This window comes from Copadichromis virginalis, linkage group LG18 (assembly GCF_057382275.1).
Source record: "Copadichromis virginalis isolate Kocher_CV1m ecotype Utaka linkage group LG18, C_Virginalis_male_GT1.1, whole genome shotgun sequence".
Taxonomy (NCBI): Eukaryota; Metazoa; Chordata; class Actinopteri; order Cichliformes; family Cichlidae; genus Copadichromis; species Copadichromis virginalis.
Window position 1 is genome coordinate 36,345,579 of NC_140635.1, and position 22,987 is coordinate 36,368,565.

Consider the following 22,987-nt stretch of genomic DNA (forward strand, 5'->3'; position numbering starts at 1 on the left):
GCAAAGGTGTACTCTCAGTGGCAAGGGAACAATAAGAGAACAGCACCACCAAGGCTGGAGACGGAGCAATACTGGAAGAGCATATGGGAGAAGGATGCAACCCATAACGGCAATGCTCAGTGGCTAGAGGATCTGAGGGCAGACCACAGCGACCTCCCTGAACAGGGTCCAGTAACCATCACAGTGGCAGATATCCAAGAAAGGGTCTCCAGTATGAAGAGTTGGACAGCACCAGGGCCCGACATGGTTCACGCCTACTGGCTGAAGAAGCTGACTGCACTCCACGAGCGTCTGGCAGCACAAATGAACCAGCTGCTAGTTAACGAGATACACCCGGAATGGCTAACTGAAGGCCGGACGGTCCTGATCCCCAAGGACCCCAAGAAGGGACCGGTCCCCTCCAACTACCGACCAATAACCTGCCTCAGTACTACATGGAAGCTCCTGTCAGGCATCATATCGGCTAAGATGAACAGGCACATGGGTCAATACATGAGCGGGACACAGAAAGGAATTGGCAAGAATACCAGAGGCGCAAAACACCAGCTACTGGTAGACAGAACAATCAGCCGAGACTGCAAGACCAGACTGACCAACCTGTGCACTGCCTGGATTGATTACAAGAAGGCCTATGACTCAATGCCCCACAGCTGGATACTGGAATGCCTAGAATTGTACAAGATCAATGGGACCCTAAGAGCCTTCATCAGGAACTCAATGGGGATGTGGCGTACAACACTAGAGGCCAACTCCAAGCCCATAGCACAAGTCACCATCAAGTGCGGGATCTACCAAGGAGATGCTCTGTCCCCACTGCTGTTCTGCATAGGCCTGAACCCCCTCAGTGAGATCATTAACAAGACTGGCTACGGATACCGACTACGGAACGGAGCAGTTGTCAGCCACCTCCTGTACATGGATGACATCAAGCTGTATGCCAAGAGTGAACGAGACATCGATTCACTGATCCACACTACCAGGCTATACAGCAATGACATTGGAATGTCGTTCGGACTGGAGAAGTGTAGTCGGATGGTAACAAAGAGAGGGAAGGTAGTCAGAACTGAGGGGATTGAACTACCAGAAGGCAACATTGCAGACATAGAGGACAGTTACAAGTACTTGGGGATCCCGCAGGCGAATGGGAACCATGAAGAGGCCGCTAGAAAAGCTGCAACCACCAAGTACCTGCAGAGGGTCAGGCAAGTCCTGAGGAGTCAGCTGAATGGTAAGAACAAGATCCGGGCCATCAACACGTACGCCCTGCCCGTGATCAGGTACCCTGCTGGGGTAATAGGCTGGCCAAAGGAGGAGATAGAAGCCACTGACATAAAGACAAGAAAGCTCCTTACCATGCATGGAGGGTTTCACCCCAAGTCCAGCACCCTGAGGCTGTACGCTAAGCGGAAGGAAGGGGGCCGGGGACTGGTGAGTGTCAGCACCACAGTCCAGGATGAGACAACGAACATCCAAGAATACATTGGGAAGATGGCCCCAACTGACCGAGTGCTCAGTGAATACCTCAGGCAGCAGAAACCCAAGAAAGAGGAGGGAGACGAGGAACCATCATGGAAGGACAGGCCCCTGCACGGTATGTACCACCGGCAGATAGAGGAGGTGGCTGATATCCAGAAATCCTACCAGTGGCTGGACAAAGCTGGACTGAAAGACAGCACAGAGGCACTAATCATGGCAGCACAAGAACAAGCTCTGAGCACAAGATCCATAGAGGCTGGGGTCTATCACACCAGGCAAGACCCCAGGTGCAGGCTGTGTAAAGATGCCCCAGAGACAATCCAGCACATAACAGCAGGGTGCAAGATGCTAGCAGGCAAGGCATACATGGAACGCCATAACCAAGTGGCCGGCATAGTGTACAGGAACATCTGTGCCGAGTATAACCTGGAAGTCCCGAGGTCAAAATGGGAGATGCCCCCAAGGGTGGTGGAGAATGACCGAGCTAAGATCCTGTGGGACTTCCAGATACAGACGGACAAAATGGTGGTGGCTAACCAACCGGACATAGTGGTGGTAGACAAACAGAAGAAGACGGCCGTAGTGATCGATGTAGCGGTTCCGAATGACAGCAATATCAGGAAGAAGGAACACGAGAAGCTGGAGAAATACCAAGGGCTCAGAGAAGAGCTCGAGAGGATGTGGAGGGTGAAGGTAACGGTGGTCCCCGTGGTAATCGGAGCACTAGGTGCGGTGACTCCCAAGATAGGCGAGTGGCTCCAGCAGATCCCGGGAACAACATCGGAGATCTCTGTCCAGAAGAGCGCAGTCCTGGGAACAGCTAAGATACTGCGCAGGACCCTCAAGCTCCCAGGCCTCTGGTAGAGGACCCGAGCTTGAAGGATAAACCGCCCGCAGGGGCGTGCTGGGTGTTTTTTTTTTTTTTATATATATATATATATATATATATATATATATATATATATATATATGAAATGACAATAATGATAAATCATAAATGATGCAACAGCAATAATAAGGATTATGGATGTAAAATAATATTTCATCTCGACTATATATATATATATATATATATATATATATATATATATATATATATATATATATATATATATATATATATATATATATATATATATATATATATACACACACACATATATATACACATACATATATACGACTATTGCTGGTTTAACTTTTTTCATCTTAAACTAGATCTTTTTACTTTTCAAGTTCTTCCACCTGGCGTTGCCTTCACTGCACTAAAGTCAACTCTATCCAGGATGTGCTCTGTGACGAGTGTGAGCAGCCTCGCTTGGAACCCCTCGGCTCTAAAGAAGAGGAATGTCAGCCTGCTACTATCATCGGTCTGTTATCCTTTGGTGTATCTCAGGCTCTAGCAATAGCATGTTGTTATCTTTTATTTTTCTGGGTTTTTTTCCTCAACATAGAAACTGATGGCTGGCACAGTGCTGCACTGTTTCCAAATGACATGGAGCTTCTTGGTTTGAACCATAGCCCGGCCAATAGTCAATATATTAGTAACTGCATAGAGGAAACCTCCTTCAACCATATTACCAGTGTTATTATAACATAGTTTTTGTCCACCAGGGTGCGCTCTGCAGCCTCCCTGCTGGCAGTTCTGATCCGAGTTGTCGGGCAGAACATAAACAAGTAATCTACGACTTGTTGAAGCAGGAAAACGCCATTATTATTATTATACTATGTTGTCATTATCTTAGTTAGTATTCATAAAGAACATAAAATATTCATAAAAACTACACATAAGATCTACATGTAGATCTGTTTATGTTTAGTGTGTATTAAAAACCTCCATTATTTGTCGTGATCATTTTTTTCCTTTGTAACAGAGTAATTCTCACAAAGGCTTCTGTAAGAATTTTGTTGTAAAGCTCAGTTTGAGTAATAACGTTTGTCGCTGTTTTTTTAGAGTGGCAGTGTAAGAGCTGCACTATGGTGAATGCAGCCAGTAGTATTCTGTGTGAGGTTTGTGAACGACCTCGTTTGGCGACGCGACCTCCAGTGACCCCGTCGCACCCACCCATAACCCCACCCAGACCTCCAGCACCAGTATTGGGGATGCCCGGTGACCCTGACAGTCAGGTTAGGTGTGTGAGTGTGGTCACATTTCTGCGCTCATCCTGCTAGCTATCTGTTGCTAATAACATTTCATTACAGCGATTAGAGCATGCTGTAATTATTAAAGGTACTGCGCTGCAGTGGTTTAAGTCACATCTGTTTAAGGATTCATTTTTTTATAGTGCCAAATCACAACAGCAGTTGCCTAGAGGCTCTTTATGTTGGCCAAGACCCTACAATAATAGAAAGAAAGCCAGAAAATCACATGACATGATGAGGACTCCAATTTATTCATCAAATATCAAACCACCAACCTTGCGATCAGTAGATGACCTGCTGTACCTCCTGAGCTACAGCCACCCCAGTATGCCAGTATGAAGTGCCACATGCTCATACTGTAGACAGAAGCTTCCCTACAGGGGCCCCACCCAGGCCCCATAGTGGGGCTTCCAGGCAGGCCCCACATTTCATGCCTGTACCGAGACCTACACTACAGTACAATAATTTACATGTACAGAGGTGAGTGATCACTGTCAGGTTTACGGTTGTAATTTTGAGGCTTTAATAGTGTGAGTTAGATATGATTATCGTTCCTGATCATAACTCTTCATCAGCCGTTTAATGCTGTGGCTGTTCACCGCATACATGCCAACCCTCCCGATTTTTCTGGGAGAATCCTGAATATCAGTGCCCCTCCCAAAAATTTCCCCAAGCCACCATTCCTCCCGATTTTCCACCGGGACAACAAAATTAAAAAACCATATCCCAGATTTCATAGTGCGGTCCAGCCAATTCCAATTCCGATTTCCAACAATGGCGGCAGCGACTTAGTTTCAATATTACTCTTGTTACTCTTTCTGGGTCGTAAAATAAACTTTTAACATATTTTCAGGCGAGAATGTAGCTGAGTAAACTTCAAATATCTGAGCCGGAGAGAACAGCGAACTCCCAGCACATCGTTTTCAGACCCCCCGCGGTCTACTCAGGTTAAACATGATATATAAGTCACTTAAGATAACTTAAAATTATTTTTAACTTATTTAAGTTATTTTCTCCGTTAAATAAACACTGTAAAATTCATGTTTTTTATATATATATATACGCCCCCCTCCCCAATGTCTCCCTAATTCTGAGGTCTCAAGGTTGGCAAGTATGGTTCACCGTGGTTAGTGACTCTCTTCCTGTAACTCTGCTCCAGTGGGTGTGTCAGTTCTGCACATATCTGAACTACTCTCCGGCTATGGTGTGTGAGATGTGTGACCTGGCTCGCCCAGAGCCTGCACCGCTGCCAGTGAAGCTCCGCCCTCCCTCTCCTGTTAGACGTGTCCCTGCTCTGCCGATCAAACCGAAGGAACCTGCTCCTGAAGATCTGGACTCCTGGAGGCAGAATTTGATAAAGGAGGAGGGGCTAAAGCTGATTCAACTAATCAGAGCAAGTCACCGTACTGTCATTATATCTGCATACAGAATTCTTTTCATGTCTTAACTAGAGATGGCACGATACCACTTTTTTATGTCCGATACCGATACCGATATCATAAATTTGGATATCTGCCGATATCGATATGAATCCGATATAGTGTATTTTTTAATCAATAAAACTGTTTTTTTAATATCTTGCTGCTTTTTGTATAAGTTCATACTCAAGTTAAAAAAAAAAACACACTAAAGCTATTCTGTTAAACCTGTATGTAAAAAATACACTGCACCCAAAATATTTCATAGTTCAGCAAAACTGATCAATCTAATAAACTTAAACCTGCTCCATCCTCCCTATTCTGGTATTTTGAAGAGTACTTAGCAGAAATATTAAGCAACCTAACTAATAGGGTTGCAAACTCCCAGCAAAAAAAAAAAAAAAAAAAAATAGGGAACCACCCCCCACCTCATAATGCTTAATTGGCGTAAACAACTATAATTTGATGCAGTTTAAAAAAAAAATACACAGAAATCAATTATTTTTCAAGAACAATTAAATAGATTCAACATCTTTCTTCAACAGAACTGCAGACTGCACAGATGGTATCTTTCCAAAGGAAAAAGTACTATAGCTTACTAGGGTATATTAGACTTAATAGTTACTATATACAGTAATAGACTTCTATACATTTTACATCAGATTAAAACTTTGGGTGTAAGATTCGGATAATTATTTATTAAAAGCTCGACATTTTAAATGAGAATAAGAAAGAAAAGTATGTCTTTGTGCCCCCTTTTCCCTGTTCATGCCCTATCGGCCCCCCTGGCTAAACTTTGCTAGATCCGCCCCTGCACAGTTACCAGCGTCAGCTGTAGAAAAAGATCCTGGTGTAGAAAGTAATAATAAATACATTATAACAACAGCTGATCAAGCTAAAACGTGCTGCTGTTGTTCAGCCGCTGGTTTCCTCTTTCTGGCGCAAAGTGAACAATAAACAAACAAGAGAGACGGACTCGCGACAGAAAAGCCGATCAGCTGATCATTGATCAGTTTCGATTGAAGTAGCAGCAGGAGAGAGAAGAGGCAGTCGCTCCATAGGTTGTTAAACTTAACGCTGGAATGCTTTACAAACACTCAGAGATGAACTTACACACTTGCTTTACTTCTCTCTGGGATCACTTCCTCGGAGATGAAATGCCGGATTGCTAGCGAGGCTGCAAATACACACAGCCGCTCTATCACGTGACCCGTTCTGCTGCGATGTGCTACGGTTATGAGCCGAGTTACGCCATGTCGCAAGTTTTGTGAGGTGCTTTTTTGATATTTAATGGATCGGATTACACTTTTTTATTTTTCTCCGATATCCGATCCAGTAATTGACGTCAGTATCGGACCGATACCGATACGTAATATCGGATCGGTCCATCTCTAGTCTTAACACAAGTTCGTTTGATCTTCATGTCTGTGTCAGCATGGGGAGAAGAAAGGAGTGAGTCCAGAGGAAGTATACACAAGCATGAGGGTAGCTGGGGACAGCAACATCCTGCCCTGCAAGTGGTTAAAGACTGAACTTCCCCTGCTTTTAGACCAGATCAGGATGTTGGTGGCGACATCGTCCTTTCAGTCATTTTCAGATAAGACCTCAACTGAAGACAAAGTCAGTAACCTCCTGTTAAACCTGACAAATCACTCTGACTATAGTTCTGTGTTTTCTGAAAGTGAAACTGTCCTGCTACACAGAATAACATAACACAGGATCTCACCAAGGAGGCTGGCAAAGTGGTAGATCTTGCAGAAACAGAAAGTGTGATCCAGCTTTCCAGAGCAGAAGCTAAACAAGCCTGGCTTACAGCAGGGGGTGACACAGAGAGAGCTGCCAGACAAGCTCTGAGAGACCGACTCGCCAAGGTGATGTTTGGTCAAACGTTTAGCATTGTTCCCTGATATTTCATGACTCCACCCTCTGTGTAGACATTCAATTATATTTCTTCATTCTATCCTATCAGGTAAAGGAGCTGTGTGCACTCGGCTTTAGTGATGAAAGTCACTGTCATGAGGTTTTACGGCAGAGTGGTGGTGAGGTAAGAGGAGCCTTGGCGTTGCTACAACGACCACTTCTGGAGCCCTTCCACAAACGCATCTGGAGTGAGAAACCTGAGCCTCCTGTCGATATCCACCATCCTGACAAGCAGGTAAAACCACAGCCGTGTGATGTCACTCACTGGTTTACGCTGGGGCCAGTTTAAAGCCCAGATCTTTAGTTTATGGCCACACCGGGGATTTTTATTTTGGAATTTGTAGGTTTTTTTCAAATGGGTCATCCTCATTTCTTTATATTTTGCTTCCAAGGAGTCGGGATTTCTTGGCATTTTTTAAAGTGGTCATTGTCTTTCTGAAGGCCATTTAAAGGTTTTCTTTGGACATTGCTGTTATTTCGCTCATTTTCAGTCCTGTCCTTGTTCTTGACCATTTTCAGTGTTAAGGTCCAGTTCAGTTCACTTTCATTTATATAGCTCCAAATCACAACAACATTTGCCTCAAGGTGCTTTATATTGTTAGCCAAAGACCCTACAGTAATACAGAGAAAACCCTCTATGAGTAGTGCTTGGTGACAGTGGGAAGGAAAAACTCTACAGCGTTATTTTTGTGTCTCTATTGTGAGTGCATGTATAAAAAAAATGCAAGTGCAAATGTTGTATTTTGAGGAGAAAATGATTTTCAGTGCAGAAAAGTCGATTCGAGTGAACAAAATTAATTTCTGTGTTTGCTATTATCCACACACACACAATAACAGCCCCTCTCGCTCAGATCTCTGCTCTGTGTGCTCACAGACATCTGCAGACCGGCTCTCGGTGTGTCACTCTCACTCTCAAATAGTGACGTGCGAATCATGAACGAATCGTTCAATACTTGAGAATCACTTTACTGACTCGTGAATCATGACTCACAAGCTCCTCCCGGTGGGACATGCCTGGAACACCTCACCCAGATGCCCGAACCACCTCAGCTGGCTCCTTTCGATGTGGAGCAGCAGCTGCTCTACTCTGAGCCCCTCCCGGATGGCCGAACTTCTCACCCTATCTCTAAGGGAGAGGCCAGCCACCCTTCGGAGGAAGCTCATTTCTGCCGCTTGTATCCACGATCTCGTTCTTTCGGTCACTACCCACAGCTCGTGGCCATAGGTGAGGGTAGGGACGTAGATCGACCGGTAAATTGAGAGCTTCGCTTTTACACTCAGCTCCCTCTTCACCACGACGGACCCGTGCAGCGTCCGCATTACAGCAGCTGCAGCCCCAATCCATCTGTCGATCTCCGGCTCCCTTCTCCCATCACTCGCGAACAAGACCCCGAGATACTTGAACTCCTCCGCTTGGGGCAGAAACTCATCCCCGACCCGGAGTGGGCACTCCACCCTTTTCCGGCTGAGAACCATGGCCTCAGATTTGGAGGCGCTGATCCTCATTCCCGCTGCTTCACACTCGGCTGCGAACCGTTCCAGTGCGAGCTGGAGGCCCTCACCCGATGAAGCCAACAGAACCACATCATCCGCAAAAATCAGAGATGAGATTCTGAGGCCACCAAAGCGAAAGCCCTCCGCCACTTGGCTGCGCCTAGAAATCCTGTCCATAAAAATTATGAACAGAACCGGAGACAAAGGGCAGCCCTGGCGGAGCCCATCACCCACCGGGAACGAGTCCGACTTATTGCCGGCAATGCAAACCAAGCTCTTGTAACGGTTGTATAGGGATCGAATGGCCCGTAGCAATGGGCCAGACACCCCATACTCCCGCAACACCTCACACAGGACACCCCGAGGGACACGGTCGAATGCCTTCTCCAAGTCCACAAAACACATGTAGACTGGTTGGGCAAACTCCCATGCACCCTCAAGTATCCTTGAGAGGATAAAGAGCTGGTCCAGTGTTCCGCGACCAGGACAAAAACTGCATTGTTCTTCCTGTATCTGAGGTTCGACTAACGGACGGACTCTCCTTTCCAGCACCCTGGCACAAACTTTCCCAGGGAGGCTGAGGTGTGTGCCCCCCTATAGTTGGAACACACCCTCCGGTCACCTTTCTTAAAGATGGGAACCACCACCCCGGTCTGCCAATCCAGAGGTACCACCCCTGATCTCCACGCAATACTGTAGAGGCGTGCCAACCACAACATCCCTACAACATCCAGAGCTTTCAGGAACTCGGGGCGGACCTCAACAACACCAGGGGCTCTGCCACCAAGGAGTTGTTTAACTGCCTCAGTGACCTCGCCCCCGGAAATTGGCGGGTCATTCCCCTCATCCCCAGACTCTGCTTCCTCTTCGGAAGACGTGTCAGTGGGATTAAGGAGGTCCTCGAAGTATTCCTTCCACCGCCTGACAATTTTCTCAGTCGATGTCAGCAGCGCTCCGCCAGCACTATACACAGTGCAGGTAGAGCACCGCTTTCCCCTCCTGAGACGCCTGACGGTTTGCCAGAATCTCTTCGAGGCAGTCCGAAAGTCTTTTTCCATGGCCTCTCCGAACTCCTCCCACACCCGAGTTTTTGCTTCAGCCACTGCCCGAGCCGCATTCCGCTTGGCCTGTCGATACCTGTCGGCTGCCTCCGGAGTCCCACAGGCTAACCAAGCCCGATAGGACTCCTTCTTCAGCCTGGTGGCTCCCTTCACCTCTGGTGTCCACCATTTGGTTCGGGGATTACCACCACAGCAGGCACCAACCACCTTGCGGCCGCAGCTCAATGCAGCAGCTTCGGCAATGGAGACGCTGAACATGGTCCATTCGGACTCAATGTCCCCAGTCTCCCTCGGAATGCTGTTGAAGCTCTGCCGGAGGTGTGCGTTGAAGATCTCGCGGACTGGGGCCTCTGCTAGACGTTCCCAGCACACCCTCACTACGCGTTTAGGTGCACCAGGTCTGTCCAGCGTCCTCCCCCGCCACCTGATCCAACTCACCACCAGGTGGTGATCAGTTGACAGCTCAGCCCCTCTCTTTACCCGAGTGTCCAGAACATATGGTCGCAGGTCTGGTGATACGATTACAAAATCGATCATCGACCTACGGCCTAGAGCGTCCTGGTGCCACGTGCACTTATGGACACTCTTATGTTCGAACAGGGTGTTCGTTATGGCCAAACTGTGATTAGCACAGAAGTCCAATAACAAAGCACCGCTCGGGTTCAGATCAGGGAGGCCGTTCCTCCCAATCACGCCCCTCCAGGTCTCGCTGTCGTTACCCACGTGAGCATTGAAGTCTCCCAGCAGGACAACAGAGTCTCCAGGTGGAGCACCCTCCATCCAGCACCCCCCCCCCCCCCCCCAGGGACTCTAAGAAGGCTGGGTACTCCGAACTCGGAGCATAAGCGCAGATGACAGTCAGGACCCGTTCCCCGACCCTAAGGTGCAGGGAACAAACCCTCTCGTCCACCGGGAAAAACCCCAACGTACCGGCAGCAAGCCGAGGAGATATTAGAATACCCACCCCAGCCCGCCGCCTCTCACCAGGGGCAACTCCAGACTGAGACAGAGTCCAGCCCCTCTCTAGGGGACTGGTTCCAGAGCCCAAGCCATGCGTAGAGGTGAGCCCGACTATATCTAGCCGGTACCTCTCAACCTCACGCACTAACTCAGGCTCCTTCCCCACCAGAGAGGTGACATTCCATGTCCCTATTGCCAGTCTTGGCAGCCGGGGGTCAGTCCGCCAGGGCCTCCGCTCCTGGCCGCCACCCGGCACACAATGCACCCGACCCCTATGGCGCGCCTCCTGCGGGTGGTGGGCCTGCGGGAGGATGGGCCCATGTCTCCTCTTCGGGCTGTGCCCGGCCGGGCCCCATGGACTAAGGCCCGGCCACCAGACGCTCGCCCTCGGGCACCCTCCCCGGGCCTGGCTCCAGGGCGGGGCCCCGGTAACCCTATCCCGGGCAGGTTAAACTGTTCCCTCGATATTCTTTTCATAAGGGTCTTCTGAATCGCTCTTTGTCTGGTCCCTCACCCAGGACCAATTTGCCATGGGAGACCCTACCAGGGGGCAAAAGCCCCCAGACAACATAGCCCCTGGGATCCCTGGGACACACAAACCCCTCCACCACGATAAGGTAGCGATTCAAGGAGGAGATCATTTTATTTTAAAATATAGAATTTTTTAAGACCATTGTTGGCTTTAATCTAGTTTAAACCAAACCACTCCACTGGATTTAGCTGGATCAGTCAGCTGAGACTGAAGAAGTCATTTGGATGAGTAACAAATTATTTCTCCCACTGAAAACGCTACGTCCAGATGAACAAAATCCACTTTTGGGGATTAGTTATTTAAGACTCCAGATTTAACAGGAAGCCAGTGAAGAGAAGCCTTCAGGCCTTCAGGCTTCTCTTCACAGAAATGAGGAGTGACTTGCAACTGTTACACAGTACTTTACAAAGACACCATGTTTGGCATTACTGGTAGAAAATGTGAAGTCTATTTTAACATGATTTTATTGTTTTTTCAGCGTGTATGTCGGTGGCTTCTAGCAGTCTACGATCTACCCAGCTGGGGTCGCTGTGAGCTGGCACTGTCGCTTCTTCTGGAGCACAGCGCCCCCTATTCCCTAGAAGATGTGGTGCAGGCAGTGCAAGAGTCCCACGACAGGGAATTTATCAAGCGAGTGCTCGCCAAAGAATGTCCCATCTGCCTCTCGGTTTTCCCTCACAGCAAAGTTAGGGTTACTTGACAGATGCTTTTGAGTCACTAAATAATTTTCTGAATGATTTCCATTTCTTGATTTTCTACTTCCTCCCACCTCCCCTTCTCAGATGCAGTCTCTCACGTCGTGTCAGTGCTCTGTGTGCTGTGGTTGTTTTCAGCAGCACTTTACCATCGCTGTAAGGGACAAACACATCAGAGACATGGTGTGTCCAGTCTGTTGGGAGCCTGACATCAATGACCCCGAACACCTCAACAGCTACTTCTCCACCCTGGACATCCAGGTAGGAAGCAAATAAACCGGGAAAGGAATGAGAATGTCTCTCCTCTCTCTGACTGCTACATTGTCATCTTGTCAACCACAACTATAAAGCCTGCCATCACTTACAGTTCAGTAAAACAATGAACTGCATTTTTTTGTTTTTTCTTTGCTCAGTTGTTGTTTCTCTGCAGAGCTTTTCTAAAATGGATTAAATGTCTTGATGTTATATTAATGAGCAGAACATTGGCTTCACTCTGTTAGCTGTTAGCTGAGCAGGGTACGATTTAGTGTCTCTACTTCTTTGAGTTTATTTCCAATCCAATATTTTGGACAATGTACAAAATATACAAGAGGTTAATGTACCAACATTCTTGTACACAAACGTTTGGTTGCCAGAAAATTCAGTTGACAAACAACATCTAACTTTGCTGTTTGGGTTGAAAATGAATTACAGGCTGCTGAGCAGCAGTTTCAAAATGCTGTTTCCTGCAAGTTTTGGAGGGACTGATTATGTTTTTTCTCCTGTTTAACAGTAAAACATATTTTCATTCCTTTCTCAGATTATTATTTATGTCATCGATTATAGTTCTGCCCATAAAATATCAAAAACCTGAACATGTACACGACATGTATCTTTAGTTATTGCAATATTGTTTTTCTAGGCTTACTAATTATACAGAACTTTAATTTTTATTCCGATTTTTTTACATTCATGAGAGTAATATTGTAAGAGAGGGGTAGTAATCACTTTCATTTTGGTCATATCATTATGTCCTAATGCAGTGCATGTCCAGGTCAGTCTGTGGAACACCTGTGTTAGAGTTAGTGCGTTACAATCAGTGTTGAGGTCTGGAATCTTTATATTTCTATTACTGGAGACAAAGGGTGAAATGAAGTATTAATATTATATTAATACCTGTGATTGTGACTGTCAGCACCAGTTTTTATTCACAGTGGTGTGAGAAGGTGTTTGCCTCATTCCTGAGGTCCTATTTTTTGTATGTTTGTCACACTGAAATATTTCAGATCATCATACAAATTTAAATATTAGACAAAGATGACACAAGTAAACACAAAATGAGGGTGTTAGTATTATTGTTATGATAATAATAATAATTATTATTATTATTATTGTGGCCCTGTGTGGAAAAAAGTGATTAAAAATTAAAACCACTTTAAGAAATCTCTTAAATAAGACTTAAACAGGACCAGACATCCTGCTGTGATCCAAGGAAATTCAGGAACAAATGAGAACATAAGTAATTGATATCTCTTGTATAAAAAATAAGTATAAAAACATAGAAATGGTGAAAACATGGAACAGTGGTGAACCTTTCCAGGAGTGGCCGGCTGACCAAAGTTACACCAGGACTGACTCAATAGGAACATAAAGGCTCGTCTCAGTTTTGCCAGAAAACATCTTGATGATTGATGAATATTCTCCGGACTGACAAGACAAAACTTTAACTTTTTGGAAAGTGTGATGTGCCATTTCATCTGGAGTGAAAGTAGCACAGCATTTCAGAAAAGGAACATTACACCAACAGTAAAATATGGTGGTGGTAGTGTGATGGTCTGGGGCTGCCTCAGGACCTGAAGACTTGTTGTGGTAAATGGAACCATGAACTCTGCTGTCTAGCAAAACATCCTGGAGGAAAATGTCCAGCCATCTGTTCATGACCTCAAGCTGAAGTGCACTTCTGTTCTGCAGCAGGACAATGATCCGAAACACACCAGCAAGTCCACCTCAGAGTCGCTGAAGAAAAACAAAATGAAGACTTTGGAGTCACTGTTCTGATCTGAACATGATTGCGATGCCATGGCACGACCTTAAAAAGGTTCAATCTCAAAAACCTTCCAGTTTGGCTGAATTACAACAATTTTGCAAAGACAAGTGGGCCGAAATTCCTCCACAGCGCTGTTAACGACTCATGCCAGTTATGTTATGTGTGGCTGTGTTCAGACAGGAATAGGACCCAAGGTGCAGACTCCGGAGACAGTCGTGAACTCAAAACAGCTTTAATGTAAAACTCAAAATATAACATAACTGGAAAAAATCAAACTAAACTTAAACCAGAGGACTGACAGAACACACAGCAAAATAAACGGTAAATCGCGACACAGACACCGAGAAACACAGGGCTTAAATACACAGAGGGAGCAATCTGGGAATGAATAACAGGAGGGAAACACAGCTGGGGCAAATCAGGCCTAACGAGACAAGGGGAAGCAAAACCAGATACATTAACCTCAGACAAGGACCTTCAAAATAAAACAGGAAACATGACACAAACTGAACTAAAGACACAGACTCGCACGCACTGCAACAGAGGGAACAGAGACGTGGGACCAGGGCAGACACAGACACTGACTGGACACGGGGATATAGCAACTAAGGATACACAGAGACGCCAACTAGACAAGGGGATACAGCTGACAGGGGAGACAGAGCAACTAGAGAAGACAGACATAAACCATAAGACAGAACTCAAAGAAAGCAAGACTAGAAATAATAAATAATATAATAAACTCAAAAACCCTGGGACAACGACCCAGGCATCCTAACAACTTATTTGAAACTCCTGATTGCAGTTTTTGCCTCAACCAGTTATTAGGGGGCAAGAGTTTTTTCACCCACCGCCGTATGTCTGGATTTTTTTCCTCTTAATAAGAAACACGTCACTTAGAAACGGCATTTTGTCTTTACTTGTGTTATTTTATTAAAGGTGTTCATATTTAAGAGTGACAAACATACAACGCATTGTTTGCAGTATGAGTAAAACCTGGGAAAGAGTGACCGACACCATACTTGGTGAAGATCTTCCAGAGATCTTCTACTCTGTACAAATGTTTTTACAGGAAGAACAGGACTAGTCGTGACAGGTAAATCAGTCTTTACATGTACATTCTGTGAAGTTAACGTTCTAAAACTTGGTCTTCACAGCTGCGAGAGTGTCTAGAGCCAGAAGTCTACGAGCTTTTTCACAAGAAGCTGACAGAGCAGGCTTTAATCAAGGACCCCAAATTTCTCTGGTGCTGTCACGTGAGTACAGGATCAATATTTGCAACAAAATCTCAATGAACAAATTACTTAATGTAATTACTTAATTTCTATTTAAAAGTGATGCAAGTTTGAGTACACGTTTTTGGATTATTGATGCTTCACATGTGTTAAAGATTCAATTTTCTTTATATGAAACAATAGTGCAGTAAGTAGTTTTGCAAACTTTGAAATTGAATTGGTGACCAGTGAAGAGCTCACTTTTCCCAGATGGAAGCTATAGTCTTTAAGTCTGACGTCATTAGCCGTGCCTGGGCCCAAACTCTGCTGCAGGTTCATAGGTCAAACGATCACTGCGGCATCACTGAGAGTTGAAAAATTGTCTAAATTCTTCCATCTGTAATAAAATGATCAGCGTTCTGCTCTACCAGGTGTAACAATTGAGTTTAACATCCAGGCATCCATGAAAACGGAATTTATGACATTTGACAGAGTTAGAAGTTAGCAGGAAGTTAGCTCGCTAGCTTCCATCTAAATACAATATAGCATGTCCTGACTGAGGGAGTTCAGAAACAAATTCAAACGTACAGCTCTGTTATCACTTCCAACATAAATGAAGACAGAAAACTAAACAGCAGTGACGTTTGTAGGGTTACTGAAGTTTGGCTAGCTGGTACATGATGATGTGCTACGTGATCACTAGCGACACAGCTATTTTAGCATGACATAAACACAGTGAAGCTGGAGGATGAACACTAACTTCAGAGTCCGTGACACAGATGCAAAACAGACCCCAACACTCCCATCACAATGGCTCACAGGGAGAAGGTTCTATATGTAACTCCAGTGCTGGGAAAAATATTTACCTCTTCCCCAATTTCACTGCTGTACTAGACATGACAGGGTTAAAAATGAGAAGGAAAGCAGGTGAGAAACAAAGTCACTGATGTCTGTCAGTCTGGAACAGGGTACAGAACCATTTCAGAGGCACTGGGACTCCAGTAAACCATAATGAGAGCCAATGGACTATGTGCACGTTAGCATATGCTACTTCCGGTGCGGAAACTCCTGTGGGGAGCTTTGTTTCCGGTGTCCTATTCGCGCCTGGTTTACGATCCAAAACAAGTTTAGCAAATGAATGAATCAAGCGGCGATTTACATTTCTATAGATGTCTCGGGCATTTACCCAATATATCTGTAAATGATGTTCATCGACTTGTTGATATTTTTTCCCCGCGCCTCAGAGCAAAAGAGAAAAGGGATTCAAATGTTATATTTCTCAGCTGTCCCTCGTTTATCGCAGGTGTTATGTTCTAAAAATAACCAGGATAGGTGAAATCAAGTAGCCGATTTTATTTTTTGACGGTGCAAAACGTTTGGTGGACATCGTGGACATAAAGCACTGCACTTCAGAGTCACACTGCTAGCGATCGATGCAGCGATTCTGTACTGTACAGGAGAGACGTCACGGAGGAGATCGTCTGCAGCGATCAGGACGCAGGACACAATGTGACGTAAAAAAAACGTGCAAACTTGCACTAAAAAATCTGCGAAACAGCGAGGTGAAAGGTGAACCGCGTTATAGCGAGGGACCACTGTAATTTTGAAGGCAAGTCACAACATACCCTTCGTACATACTAATGTATAGAAACCTTTACCAGCAGTCATTCATTTTTTTGTGTGGCTTTTTTCACGGTTTGTTAATATGCTGTGTAGGTGTGTACTTGACTAGCTGATCTCGACATTATGGGGGAAACATCTGGTTTGACTATTCTTCACCTGTAGTTTGAATGCTGAACATTTGCCTGTTTAAATCATAAGACCAGTCACGATACAGAGATGTGCTTCTGAATGTGGACGATGTGTCTTCTGCTGCAGTGATGCAGTTCTGCTTGTGTTGAGTGATGTAAACAACTGATCGATCTAAACGCTTTAAACATCAAAACTGATCATTAGATTTTGTATAACACAACAGCGGTGAGTGTTCCCACCTCTGCTCTTTGTAACTTAACGCAATCTTTCCGTTTTCGAGTTTTGGACATGGTTTTGGAGGATATCTTCGCAGTAGCGATTGACCGCAAAGTAAAGCTACCGGAAATATACAACCCCACATCCGGTCTCAAACCAGGAAGTTAGCATTTTCTCGTGCACAGGGTCAGTATCTACAAATGAAGAAAAATGTTCCTATTTGGCATAACCTTTAAAAATGCTCACACACCCCAATGTGGCTGAATTAAAACAATTCTGCAAAGAGTGGGACAAAATTCTTCCTCAACAATATGACTGACTCATTGCCAGTTATTAGTTCAGCAATTTATTTTGAAAAGGCTGTAATGAATGAATTAATCTTACCCTGTGTTCTTGCTTGCAGAGTGCTTGGTAACTACATGAGAGTCTGTGCACTCTGTGTCATGGAGCTTTCAAGATCCATTGAAATGATTTAATTAAAAACACCTTTTTACTTAAACAACTCAACCGAATACAAGAAGTCATTTTCATGGACTATGATTGCGTTATAGTGTTATTGTACAATGAAATTTCTATCTTGTCCTCTCCTTTCCCTTCTCGTGTTTGTTCTCCTCAGTGCTCATATGGATTCATCTATGATGGAGACCAGTTGAAGGTCACCTGTTTTCAATGTCGAAACAGTTTCTGTGCTCACTGTAAAAAGCCTGTAAGTTTCTCTTTGTGTATTCTTGTTTTCTTACCACTTTATGTTTGGTTTCACTTTTTCTGCAGAGCTGCAGTCTTATCCATTTGTTAAGCCATAAAAATATGACATTCCAAGCACATCTGCTCTTCACAACTCTTTTAAGAACCTTAACATTAAAGTTATGTCCTAAATAGTCCAAAAATACGAAACTGAAGGAATCATTACATTTCCCCCTCATAGTGGGGAAAACATAATAACAGTGTGCGATATGGGGGGGGGCTGGTATGAATAAAGAAAGAAAAAAGAATGCTTGGGCCTTGCTAGCATAATGGACGGGTTTTGACGGGGATGAAGCATCATCAAATTTGCTTCCAAGCCAAAGACTATAAAATATGATAAAGCATATCTCGCCTTTGGCTTCACCTGCACAGCGGTGGGTGATGAGGAGAGGCAGCAGTGTGTCGTCTGTCTTAAAGTGCAAGCTTGTGACAGTTTAAAGCTGTCACAGGCCACCGGGGCAGACCGTGTGGAGTGAGTGGAGGACCCAAGAGCAAACAGAGGTGAGGACACAAAAACCGGACTTAACAGAAGGCGAGCCTTTATTTAGGGCCGAAAACTTAAGGAACAAGGCAGCAAAGCAACTGAGGGAAAACCTGAACATAGACTGGGAAAACTATGGCTAAACAAAGTACAAACTAGGACTAGTTAAGGCTGGGAAACTATGACAAGGGGTAGGGGAGATAACACAGACGACGCGACACAGACTGTAAGAAACACAGAGACTAAATACACATGAGGGATGATCAGGGGAAGTGGCCACACATGGGAACGCAGCTGACACACATGAACTTAACGACAGGACAGGAGGAGTGAGCTGAATACACAGACAGTGAATGCAGGCCTTCAAAGTAAAACAGGAAACATGAGACATGAACCGGGGAGACGTAGTACAGGGGGAGGTGACATAACTGACAGCATGAACTTGACAGTACAAGACACACAGACATAAACACACGAAGGGCAAGGGAGACGTAATGCAAGGGTGACATAATTACAAAAAGGGCTGGACTACCTTAAAGAACCTAAGCAAACAATAAACATCAAAATAGGTTAAGCATAACACACTGGGTCACACGACCCAGGACCATGACACCACCCCCCCACCAAGGGCTGGCTCCAGACAGCCCAAACCAAAAGAAACAGACCACCGAGCCCGGGCGGGCGGCGGGGGACCAGGACGGAGGGACCAGAACAAGAGAAAAAAAAAAAGCCAACAGAAAACACTGGAGCACGTGACAACAGGCCAGACATAGTTCAGGGGGTCGGCCCGGAGGGCGGCAACACACCAGCCCACAGTTTACGAGTTCAGGCGGCCGACCCGGGGGTTGGCAACCCAACAGGCCACGCCATCCCCCATCAGGAGGCCGTCCATGTGAGAGGCAGTGGCGGTGCGGTTCGGGAGGCCGACCCGGAGCCCGCGGGCACAAGAGTTCGAGGGTCATATGGTCGGGGGGCCGACCAGGCGGGCGCCACAGGTGACAGAGCCGGTCAGGAGGCCAGCCGTGTGGGTGGCAACGGCGGCGGCGAAGGGGACGGCGGAGCAGCTCAGGGGGCCGACCGCGCGGAAGGCAGCGGTGGCTCTCCAGTGTAAGGCGCACTGGCCGAGGCCCGGTGGGCACAGGACCAGTCGAGGCAGGACCAGACGACGGCGAAGCAGGAGCTGACGCAGAGGTTGGACCAGGCGACGGCGAAGCAGGAGCTGAAGCCGGATCAGGCGAAGCAGGAGCAGAAGCCGGATCAGGCGAAGCAGAAGCAGAAGATGGCTGGACGGGCTCCTCGGGCCCTCCAGCTGACGTGGCACGAGGCCGGTGCGGTTCTCCTGAACCCCCAGCTGACAAGGAAGGTTGCTGGACGGGCTCCTCGGGCCCTCCAGCTGACGTGGCTTGAGGCCGGATGGGCTCCTCGGGCCCCCCAGCAGACGTGGCATGGTGCTGGACGGGCTCCTCGGGCCCTCCAGCTGACACGGCGTGAGGCTGAACGGGCTCCTCGGGCCCTCCAGCTGGAAGAGACGGCTGAAGCAGAAGGCAGCCTGAGGCGGAGAGAAAGCTCACGCCATTCCTAGCAGGCTGCTTCTCAGCCTGTACAGCAGACGTGGAAGGAAGCTGAACGGGCTCCTCGGGCCCTCCAGCTGGCGAGGCACGAAGCAGCGGGGGTGCTGCGAGGTGCCGAGGCGGCACACCCAGGCATCCAGCCACAGGTGCAGGTCGGGCTGCGAACTGGGCAGGGAGCTGAGCCGCTGACTGGGCAGGGAGCTGAGCCGCTAACCGGGCAGGGAGCTGAAGTGGACATGGAGGTGTTTGTGTCAGGGCCTGCACAAGTGGCTGAGCAAACATCAGAGTGGGATGCCGACCTGGAAGCTGAGCAGGTAGCCGGGCTGAAGCCTGTGGCGAAACAGACCGCTGGGACATAACTCTACGCTCTGAGAGGGCAGGTGAAGAACTGTCCTTAGCACCCGCAATCTTCAAACAGGGGTCAAGAAAGTGAACGCTTTTAATGTTCACAGTACCGGCGTTAGACTCTGAAAACACGATGTCTCCTGAGTCAACAGTCTTAGAATCTTTAAACTCAGAGTTCATTGTCTCCGGCTTGATGTGAGAAAACTTGGTCACATGGATGACATTCACATGGCTGCTAGTGGAATTATTGCCTAGGGGTACGTTTCCAGTGTCAAGATCAGTAACACATACAATGTTATTCGTCATGTCACAGAAAACCAAAGTAGACTGCACTTCAATCTCAGCTTTGGGAACATTAGCTTCATGGGGTGTGGCTGAGGGAGCAACACCTGAAACAGAACCTTGTCCTTTTAAGCCATTAACGTGGCTTCTGCTGCCCTTGGCTGCCCTCGCTGTGGAGCTAAACACAGTTTCTTCTGACTCATAACATGACTTCGACAGAGTGTCGCTCAGGGAAAAAGTCAGGTCAGCTAACACAGTTTGCTCATCTCCCACAGCATCCAGAACACAGTCCAGGTTATCCATAGACCCTCTAGCATGAGTCATGACTGTCTCAGGCCGAGCATGTTCAGACACACAATACACCTTCTTGGCTAACGTGCCCATGTACTCACTGTTTATCAGTTCGCCACCTGGTCTCAGGTCCTGGACTGAATTATTCCTGGCAGAGGTGGAAACAGGTGCCCTGCCCTCACGGAATGGAGGTGGGTTAATTACTGGGTCTAAGTTCCCATGCCTAGAATTCACAGTGGCGTCCTCACCAACTAGAGTGGGTTCATGGTCACAATTCTCAGACGCATTCAACTGGGAGTCAAAAGGCTCAGTTATATAAGCCACACAGGAAACAGTCTCTGGTTTCTCTAAATCATTAACATGGTATCGAATTTCCTTATCTGCTCCCTCAGAACAGGTAGACACAGCCCTGCCATCCTCGCTACATGACACTGGCAGGGTTTCTGTTGGCGCTTGTACGGCCACATGAAGAGCTTCTACATCAAAATTCCTGGAAACCCCACTTAATGGTTCACGCTCAGTGTTGCTCACATTTCCAGCAACAAGAATGCCCCCAGACTCATCATCAGTGATTGAGTGGTGGTTAACACAGGTCACACATGGAAACGCTAAACATTCATGTTGAGACACTCTACAACCCTTGGGGGGCCTCTCTAGCTGTTTAATTTCAGTCTTGCTGCTCGTAGTGTTACTATCAGCTGGTCCATTTACAGTCTCTTTAGTCTTGGCCGGTAAAACAGATATTTGCACGGACTCTGGCTCTTTGATACGATCGCCTCTCTTATGGCTGAGCCCGCAAGGCAGCAGTTCAGTAGTGGGCATAATCTCGCCCATGGAAAAGACACGTGGAGCAAAAGCACAGTCACTCACCTCCATGTCGGAAGGGGCACGAGATGAAACGAGACCCTCCCCAACCTCCAGCTGCCGAGCGGCGCCACGGTGACGTCGCCGTCGCCTCTTCCCTGAAGGCGACGCGGTGACAGAAGCTCCGGTTGCAGGGGAAGTGAAAGGGGGCAGGCCCTGGCAGCTCCGCGGGCCCCCAAGAGCCAGGCGCGTTCCCCGAAAGACTTGCTCATAGTCGGGGGTCAGCCACGGCTTCCACCGGAGCTTCTCCTCCAGCTCCGCGAGAACCACCTGCTCCCGTTCAGCAACGTCCTGGGCAGTGATTTGTGGGGACATCTCCTCAGAGCCGAAAATCACTGCTGACGCGGACTCGGAGGCGACCTCGGCCAGCGGTTCCAGCCCAGGCGACTGCTCTGACGACACCCCGGACTCTGGCTGCGCTGACGTGCGGCGGCGACGAGGGCGCCGCTTCCTCCTAGCAACGGCTGTTGACACAACATTGATAGCCGTGACGGCTGGCTCCTCGTCCTCCGACCACATCCGTGCCAGAAAGGAGGCTGGAGAAGCGAAGTCCGAACGAAACGGCGAGGGTGAGCGGCTCGTGTACGAAGGAATGGATGGTAGCGACCCCAGGTTGCGCCCGAGTCTCAGTGAGCCAACCTTAATCACCCCGGAGCCGCAAGATGGTGGAGGCGGTGATGGGGAAGTTGCGTGACAGCGGAACGGTGGTGACGCAGCCCGTGCGCTGGGCGCCTGCTCCTGAGGATGGGGTTGGAGGATGGTGCGGAGGTAATCAGAAATCAGGGGGGGTAGCGCCTCCCATAGCCAGGGGAACACGGTTACGCTCACCCGCAATGGGTGAAGCAACTCCTCCGTATCCTCCTCCCCGGAACGCTGCATCCACTGACAGCATAGCGCTTCCACTGCCTGAACGACCTCCCTTCTCTGTGTCGCTGGGTCCATACTGGTCGCGTCGTACTGTCACAGGCCACCGGGGCAGACCGTGTGGAGTGAGTGGAGGACCCAAGAGCAAACAGAGGTGAGGACACAAAAACCGGACTTAACAGAAGGCGAGCCTTTATTTAGGGCCGAAAACTTAAGGAACAAGGCAGCAAAGCAACTGAGGGAAAACCTGAACATAGACTGGGAAAACTATGGCTAAACAAAGTACAAACTAGGACTAGTTAAGGCTGGGAAACTATGACAAGGGGTAGGGGAGATAACACAGACGACGCGACACAGACTGTAAGAAACACAGAGACTAAATACACATGAGGGATGATCAGGGGAAGTGGCCACACATGGGAACGCAGCTGACACACATGAACTTAACGACAGGACAGGAGGAGTGAGCTGAATACACAGACAGTGAATGCAGGCCTTCAAAGTAAAACAGGAAACATGAGACATGAACCGGGGAGACGTAGTACAGGGGGAGGTGACATAACTGACAGCATGAACTTGACAGTACAAGACACACAGACATAAACACACGAAGGGCAAGGGAGACGTAATGCAAGGGTG

General features: G+C 47.4%; 1 protein-coding gene across 3 annotated transcripts in view; it reads left to right on the forward strand.

Annotated features, from left to right (window-relative positions):
* Window positions 1-22,987, forward strand: part of rnf31 (ring finger protein 31) — a 60,940-nt gene that overhangs the window by 20,962 nt on the left and 16,991 nt on the right. For all 3 annotated transcript variants that reach the window (XM_085438280.1, XM_085438281.1, XM_085438282.1), the window contains exons 8-17: window positions 2,713-2,846; window positions 3,431-3,603; window positions 4,778-5,011; window positions 6,471-6,656; window positions 6,740-6,907; window positions 7,006-7,191; window positions 11,482-11,688; window positions 11,786-11,959; window positions 14,882-14,980; window positions 17,523-17,612. In XM_085438280.1, coding sequence (XP_085294406.1) covers window positions 2,713-2,846; window positions 3,431-3,603; window positions 4,778-5,011; window positions 6,471-6,656; window positions 6,740-6,907; window positions 7,006-7,191; window positions 11,482-11,688; window positions 11,786-11,959; window positions 14,882-14,980; window positions 17,523-17,612 — 1,651 coding nt within the window. The remainder of the gene's footprint in view (window positions 1-2,712; window positions 2,847-3,430; window positions 3,604-4,777; window positions 5,012-6,470; window positions 6,657-6,739; window positions 6,908-7,005; window positions 7,192-11,481; window positions 11,689-11,785; window positions 11,960-14,881; window positions 14,981-17,522; window positions 17,613-22,987) is intronic.